Genomic DNA, 8,369 nt, shown 5'->3' with positions numbered 1-8,369 from the left:
CTAACATTCTGTGATTCTGTGAAGTTCTTTCCTATAGGCATTACAAGATTTTTTTTCAAATCTACATATTACCATACTTTTTTTTTTAAAAAAACAGTTGAAAAAGTGCCCCCAGTCCATACCCTTGTGGCTTTTGCTGTCCAGGCTGGAGGAGAAAGTTGGGCAGTTGACTAGAGCAAGAGCCATCTTGGAAAAGTCTCGCCTAAAGAATCCAAAGAATCCAGATCTCTGGTGAGTTGTGTGGAGATTAACTGAATTTGGGCTACAAAGCCAATGCATTTTTCAAGCCAGCTGTTTTACATCTTCTCAGCCATTTGAGCCTGGATCTTATACCTATTGTAGAGTTTCTTCTGAACTAACAACTTTTCCTGAATACCCGAAATGCTTTGGTGATCCTGGCTAGTTTGTAGCTACTCTAAGGAGCTGGGAACTAGTTATTTCTTTACTGATAGTTGTAGTGCACAGAGCATGAAGCCCCGGGGATCTTTCCTTTCTGTTTGAGTCCCTTTTTCAGATTGTTTTTGATCCAGGCCATTACAGAATAAAGGTCATGTTTATTTTTAGACAGAGAGGAATAGGAAGATGTCAGTCACCTACACATACTCAGAATATGGGCAGATGTTTGCAATTTCCAGTGACCTTCATGTGACTCTCCGTTTGTTTCCGCATAGTGAATATGTTGTCATAAATAACATCACTGAATCTCACCCTTACCAGGTTAGAGTCTGTGCGATTAGAGTACAGAGCTGGGCTGAAGAATATTGCAAATACTCTGATGGCCAAGGCGTTGCAAGAATGCCCCAATTCAGGTGAGCTGGATCTCATTTCTCTCTTAAACACCGTTGTTTTGCCCAGTTGATAAAGGCACGTCTTTTTCCAAGATGTCCTTTCTGGCCAGGTCTCAAAATAATACCTTTTGGAGAGATGTCAGTCATCCTTCTGCAAATGAAATGTTGAGGGTCTTTGTGAATAATCCCAGTTGCTTTGTGCAGTCTCGCACCAGAGACGTCATGGGTTGGTGCTCGTTCCATTTTGCTGCAGTATCCCATGTATTTCTGGGTCTGTGGTCCACAGTTTGTTCCCAGATTTCCTGGGAAAGCATTTTGGGTATGGGTGGCTTTTCTCTGAAGCTGGTAAAAAGTCTCCCAAAGTTTAAAATTGAAGAAAGACTCTTGAGTGTTTGTAGTTAGGAAGTTCCGTGGAAGAAGAATGGGTTTTCCCTGTCTCGTTGGAGTACAGCTGGCCAGAGGAGACTTCCCACTGTTGGTTTGCCTGCACTGGTTGCACTGCTAACTGCGTGCTAAACAACTTGTGCTGGCAGCAAATCTCAGTTGCAGTTGTGATTAGGGGATCATGTACCAAAGATGTTTAGTCCTGGTTTTTTATTATTTTAAGTTATTGCAGAAGAGGCAGATAGGTCATCTAGTGTAAGTCGATTGGTTCTAACCAGCAGTGGAAACATTTGCCTCTTGGGATGGGAGGAGAAAGTGCATAATGCTTCCCCGTTTTTTGGCAGAATTGTGGGAAGACTTAATTATTTAAACATGTTGACATCTTTGGAGAGAAGATGTCACGTAACTACAAAATGTAGTAGCCTACTGCAGGGCAGGCTGGTTTAGCTTGCCTTCGGGCAGAGTTTTGAAAGGTGTTTAATTGGCGGCTACTAAAGTCCCAGTGAAATAATTGGGGATTAAGTGACTTTTATGACATGATAAACTCATTGCAAGCCGCTCACCATGGGGTGGGTCAACAAAGCAATACCACCCAAGTTCCGCTTTGTTTTGTGAATGACCTAATGCTCAACGAGTGTTTGCCACCACAGGCTTTTTTACAGAATCTGCCTGTTGCTATGGAAATGGGCAGCAGGATCTCAGTTTTTGTTGAAATAAAATCACTTCCAACTCTATCTTAAAACTCTACAAACCAGAATGAAAGCCTACAAGAATTAGCTCATTGGACACCTGCGGTCATGTAAACCAGAGAGTGCATCCATCGATGGCTGAATTGGTTCCCATTTGCTTATGGCTGATGTAGGCAGCCTGCACAAATAGTAAAATTGAAATATAATGGTGGTTGTGTCCTCAGCAGGGCTGAGAATAGAGGCCTGAAAAATGTAGTTTGACCCTATATATAAAGGGCAAGAAGAGAAGACTTCTGCTCCAGTGTGTCACTGCAGTCATCAAAGCTTGTGTATATTCCTGCGGTGCCGTTTATGGGAAGCGAGAGCGCTTTGATAGAGTCCTGGCAGACACCAGCTTTCAGGCTTTGCTTTGAAGTGATCAGCAGGTATGGTTGGCTGACGTGAGAAACTGAAGATTTCATGCTCCTCTGAGCATGTTTCCTTTTGTGCTTTTGGCCGTGAAAGGAACTAGGGATTAAACCCGGCTTTCCTGGACCTACTCTGTCCTTCATCGTACGTGTGGACAGCCAGCATCAGGAAGGCTGTCGTGCTCTCTGGCACCCTGGAAACTGCTTCCAAACCGTGTGCTTTGCACCTTCTGGTGCTGCTTCTGCCAGCACGGTTTCCCATTCAGACGAATGGCCATCTTTTGCTTTGGAAATGCTTTTCCACTGCTTGCAAGGTCTTCTCGGAAAGGCCGGAGCTCTGGGATAGCGCAGGGAGCGCTGGAGCTGCAGCAGGGTTACGGTACAGAGACGTTCAGAACTGAAGGTGCAGCGTAGCTAAAAATTCGGTAAAATTTGCAGTAGCTGAAAATTCAGAGTACTGAATGAAGTATCCATGCAGAAAGAGTGATGTGGGATGAGGCTGGGGCACGGATAACCATCGGGGTGGGGGCAGTAGTGCTGCTTGTGTTAGAGAGCACTGGCCTGGTGACAGGATGGGAGGAAATAACGCTAACCAATCTTCCTGCTTGGCTTGTTTAAGGAATCCTGTGGTCAGAGGCAATTTTCCTTGAAGCGCGACCGCAACGAAAGACCAAGAGTGTGGATGCTCTCAAGAAGTGCGAACATGACCCACATGTCCTGTTGGCTGTGGCCAAGTGAGTTCCTGCGCTCGATGTAGTAAAAATACCGGTTTCTGTGTGTGGCTGTGTCCAGGATGAAACTTTGCACTCGAGCACGACCACGTGATTCTGGCTGCAGTGGCTCTAATAAGCCCCAAAGCAAGTCACAGCTCTCAAGCTGTCTCCTAGTAACTGAGCAAATCTCTCCCTTGATTCTAAGCGAGGGATGTCAGCCTGCCCTGGAGCTGTTCTGGTGGGCGTGGGACTGCAGCACAGACAACGATACATTCGCACAGAGTCCTTTTCCAGAGCGGGGTATTGGCACTCTGAAAATTGCTGTCTTTGTGTCCCTTGAAAGGGATCTCAGTGTGCTTTCAGATGAACCAGGCTTAATTAAGCTTTATAGGATATGTTTTAAGTGTTTGTGAAGTTAAGGGTAATTTTTGCTGGTTATTTTTCTGTTTTTTATGTGGCTACCTGTATATTCTTCGTCTTTTCTCCCTATCCTAGATTGTTGGATTTTTTTTTAATCCTGAGGTAAATTCTGTGCTGTTGTAGGCTTCTCCCCACCTGAATTTCTGCTCTGTCAGTTTTCTTCAGTTGTGACCCTTCCTGGAATGCAGACTACCAGTCATACTATAGTTTGCTTCTCTGAAATGGGAAGGTAATCTACTAGGAGTTGTCTTGTCTGGATCCAGTTGTGAGGCTTCCAGTGATGAAAAACCGCTGTTAGAATTGACTCACGCCGTAGCCTTTCTGACCTGATGCACGAACAGCTCTACAGCAGTCGTGATTGGAACAAACTTAGCTTTCCTTCCTTTGTGAATACCAGAAGAGGTTAATGCAGGAAACATGTTGCCCAAACAGTTGCCCAATTCTTTCATAACTCTCTTTATAAGCCAAAGAAAATCGTAGGATACGCTCCAGTGACTGCAATGCTGGGTTCTGCCAGATAATGACAGCTGACTCGTTCAGCTTCATCAGCAAGTGAGAAAAATGTTAACTTTTGCTTTATGGAAACTGCTCCCAGGCCCCTTCTGGTGCCACATCAGGCAGTTTGGCAGCAAATCGCAACGCAGACAGCTTCCACCTCCCATCACGACTTGCATGTCGGTGCAGTAATACCGCAGCGTCACACATCTGTGAAAAACTTTGGTGAAATATGTTGCTGAAAATGGACAAGACTTGCAGGTGTTGAGCCTCTGCTGTCGTTCATGCTCTTTTAAATCACAGTTTATTTAACATGGAACAATCAAGAGTATTATAGGGCTTAAAAACAATCACATAAGCTGTATAATTTTATGGCTGGCTAAGCTCTTTATGAGGGATGGCTGTCTGATTTGATAAAGACCTTACTAGCTCAAATGAACTCTTTAATGCAAAGGAGTGAAACCGAGAGACTATTGACTCAGCTGGTTAGTTACTGGGGAGAAAATTCAGAATTCAGGAGTACCTCTATGAAATGGCAGCAGTTGGGCCAGGTGCCAGCCTGGGATCGGAGCAGGGAAGCTTAGGTGCTCGTAAAGTGGAGCTGACAAAATAAGTCATCTGCACTAGAGCGTGCTTCATGGGTGTGAATGAGTGACCACACACAGCCTTGGGTCCAGGAACGGGCATGCAGTTGGCAGCTTTTAAAAGTTGTTTGACTGTTAAATGCTAAAATCAACTTGAAATGTTAAGAAATTGGAGGAGGGGAAATGGATGTAGGCTTATGATCCTTTCTCTACACCAAGTCTGGAACAGCAAAATTAAGGGATTGAGTTAGCAAAGGTTGAGCTCCAGGGTAATATTTCCCTCCTCAGGAGTGTCTGTGTGTTCCTTCGACTGCGGCTGACTTTACCCGCTTCACCGCGGGGAGTGAAGAGAAAGCTGTGGATGTTCTTTTTGGTCCTCTTGTGGCTCTTTCCTTCCCAGGGGAGGGACAGTCAGCAGATGCCTACAAAATCTGCTGTTCCCTTCTTGGGAGAGCAAAAAATTGAAATCTCTGTAGAGCCTTTAAGTTGGAGTGCTTGCGGGTTGCCGCGTTCCTCTGCAGAGAGGCTGTTTGTTGACTCGCTTTTGGTTTTCTCAACAGGTTGTTCTGGAGCGAGCGTAAAATCACCAAGGCCCGAGAATGGTTCCACCGAACAGTGAAGATAGACTCTGATCTGGGGGATGCCTGGGCTTTCTTTTACAAATTTGAGCTCCAGCACGGCACAGAGGTGAGTATGTGCCGGGGAGCTGGGGAAGGCAGCAGGGATCCCTGGCTGATGGTGGTTCCCCCGTCCCGCGGATTGCTGCAGCGCTGGGCTGAGCGCACAGCTGAGGCTGTGGCTGTCACGCCTGGTCACGAATGAGCATGAACAGGCCTGTGTGGTGGTTTTTGAAAGGCTCTGTCATCAGCTGAGCTGTCTTTCAGGCTGCTTCGCTGTCCCCAGTCACACTAGTACACGCAAAGATCCATGAAATCCATCTTCCTTCTGAAAACTGCGAGCTTTCTCGTAGATTTTCCTGTAATTGCGATGCTGGGTTTGTGGAACTAGTCCCGTTTCTTCAGAAGTGTCAAGTGCAGGTTGCACGTGAACCCAGCTGGAGGAACAGCCTGTTCTAATCTCTTGTGGCAGTTTTTACTGCCTGATATTACTGAAATGATGGGAGTGTTTATCTTCTGACTTCAGAGAGACCTCTCACTTGACAGATCTCATGCAGGTGGCAATGTGAAAGAAGTTTCTGCTGCAGTTCCTCTGCAGTAGCCAAAACTTACTTTGGACAGTTTGTTCAGCAAAGCAGGAGGGTTGCTGCCTCTGAATTTTGACTCAGGCTTCTATACTGCCTTTAAAAAAAAAAAAAGATAAAAAATCCATTGTAAGCTTTGGAAGAGTGTTTGAATCAGGGAGGGGATTGTTAAATTTTTGGCTCTGTGGTGGAACAAACCATGGCACTAAGAGACTTGCAAACTGTCGTTTCTCTTCCTCATAGGAACAACAAGAAGAGGTGAGGAAGCGCTGTGAGAACGCCGAACCTCGCCATGGAGAGCTCTGGTGTGATGTCTCCAAGGATATAGAGAATTGGCAGAAAAAGATCGGAGAGATTCTTGTGCTTGTGGCAGCCAAGCTTAAAAATACCTTCTAGAGTCTGCTGGCTTCAGCTGCCTTCGTCACCTCTGTAGGACTTGTCTGCTTACCTGCTTTCGGTGCGTTTGCCCTTCTGGTGGCACAGATTTTGGAGGACAGGAGATCGATGGCGATATGAAAGATCTTTCTTCCAAAAAAAAAAAAAGCTGCTTCCTTCTCTTCCCAGCGATAGCTCTCTCGGCTCACACAACGCGGTCATCAGCTTCCGCAGCACATCTGAACGTTGCTGCTGGTGTCACGCAGGAGACACGAGCAGTCTTGTGAGGTTCCGTTGGCATTTTCATTTTGATGCCTGACCTCCCCTGTAAATACAAGCTTTAATTAGTGCTTGGATGGATTCTGACATTAGCGGTTCCTCTGGTTTCTCCCCTAGCATGCATTCCCGTCCTGTCCTGTCCCCCTTGAAGCAGTTTTAGTGTTTGGCCCATCTGATGTGGGTTTGCTGTCAGCAGATCCAATTTGTTGCTGTTTGAATACACTGAACGTGCTTGAAGGAGTTGGTGGAGTTCTGCTGGGGGAAGGAAGGGCTGGGCTGGGCCCTTGGTTTTCATTTTTTTGTCACTAGCCTGGTTGAGCTTGGTCTCTGCTGGTGAGCTGCAGCAGAGCTCAGAGGTGTTCCTCAAACCTGAGCAGATGGAGCATTTTGTGAAATTCAAGAGCTTATTTTTAGAGACCTTTTCCTCAATTTTTTTAGATGTATATAGTATAACCTTCTTTTAGGTGTCTGATTTCATTAAGCACAGTGATATTTTAAAGTAACAAGGCAAAATCCAGCAATCCCTGAGGGCCCTTTTGAAGGAACAACCTTTATTTAGAGCCGTTGAGAGACTGTGCACTTGTACAGTGGTGACTGCTTTCAGTTGGGATGACTGTCTTCAAGTGCAGATGGAAAAAAGCAAATTCACGAGAGGAAAAGCTTGGGACTCTTTCTAAGCTGTCTGCAGTTTTTTACACTTGTGATCTGTATTATTTTGACCCCCAAAACCTGACATTTTTGTGATCATTGAAAGAAAAGCTGTAAAGTTGTACCTGTTAGGGTAGAGCAGAAGTGCCCAAGTCTCTGTCTGTGCGTTATATAATGTGTTTAGTTGGAGGAAAAAAACCCTTCTCACTTGTTTTGAACAATATGTATAAAATAGAGCTTGGTTTTGTGTTTCCTTACGTTCTCTTTGAATGTGGTCTTGTGCTTTGACCCCGACTGGGAAGAGTGGGTCTGACAGCAGAAACCTTTGAATTTATCAGGTTCCTGCCGCCCTGGGAAGGTGCCTCCCAGCAGTGGTGACATCAAGTTGTGCTCCAGCCTTTTCCAAAAAGGACGAGAAACCCATCTTTTAACGCTTGCTCAGGTGACAGCGCTGCATCCCTTAAGGATTTGTTGGGAAGGGCTCCCCAGGAGCCCTGGGATTAAGAAAAGTCACGGGAAGGACTTGCTGGGGAGTTGCTCCGTGTGCAGAGATGGTTTCCCAGCGCTGTGCACCGAGATGTGCTGGAAGCCCTGGCCCGGGGACCTGTGCTGGACGCTGCACCGCGTCCTTGCAGCGTGAAGCTGCTTCTGCCGCCTGCTCTTTGCAGCTGCAGCTTTTCTTTCCCCTGGCCCGAGCAGGTTACATTCCTTATTTTTTGAGTTTGGGTTTTAAATTTTTTTTAGATAAAAGGGATCATCAGTCTTAGAGCCTTTTAATGTTTGTAGACGTCTTTGTGTTTTTTAAACGGATTATGGCACCTACAAATTTTAACTATATATAGAGCTCAATAAATGAGGTATATGGGTCCTGTCAGCAGCGGAATGCTGTGTGTGCCGTGGTTCCCACTTTGCATGGAGGAGGATTCTTGCCAAGCTGAGAAGAGCTGGATTATTCAACCATTTCTTTATCTCTTACTAAAATTCACTTGTTCCGCTCTTCAGCGGACCCTTGTTGCTATCGGTTCATTTTGAACAAAAGCAATTGAAACTGAGTGAGGGCAGTTTTCAGGTGATGTGCCTCCTCAAAACTTTTCCCCTGAAAGCATGGAACCACACTCCACGGGGGTGTTTTGGGAGCCTCTCGCCGGGCAGTCACCTCTGTTGTATTTTAAGCGCTGACCAGGGTTAGTGGCAGCTGCTGACTGTGACTCCAGAATGATAACGATCAACATAAACGCTTACAGAAATCAAAACTCAGCATGGTCTGGGCTCCGGCACATCTTTGCAGCACGAAATGCAGCCCCAGCCCTGCTCTACCTCCTTGTGCCCTGCTCCGGGGTAGGAACACAGTTTGGGTCTTAAGGTGGGTGAAACCAGGTCCTGCTG

General features: G+C 45.9%; 1 protein-coding gene across 1 annotated transcript; it reads left to right on the top strand.

Annotated features, from left to right (window-relative positions):
- Nucleotides 1-742: 742 nt before the first annotated feature.
- LOC104464668 (pre-mRNA-processing factor 6-like) lies at nt 743-6,294 on the top strand. Its single transcript, XM_010077445.1, has 4 exons — nt 743-809; nt 2,888-3,002; nt 5,041-5,167; nt 5,925-6,294. The coding sequence occupies exons 1-4, from the start codon at nt 776-778 to the stop codon at nt 6,075-6,077; spliced, it is 429 nt and encodes a 142-aa protein (XP_010075747.1). The 5' UTR covers nt 743-775; the 3' UTR covers nt 6,078-6,294.
- The last annotated feature ends 2,075 nt before the right edge of the window (nt 6,295-8,369 follow it).

This window comes from Pterocles gutturalis, unplaced genomic scaffold (assembly GCF_000699245.1).
Source record: "Pterocles gutturalis isolate BGI_N339 unplaced genomic scaffold, ASM69924v1 scaffold46433, whole genome shotgun sequence".
NCBI lineage: Eukaryota > Metazoa > Chordata > Aves > Pterocliformes > Pteroclidae > Pterocles > Pterocles gutturalis.
Note: the sequence above shows the minus strand (reverse complement) of the source record. Positions and strands in the feature narration are given on the sequence as shown.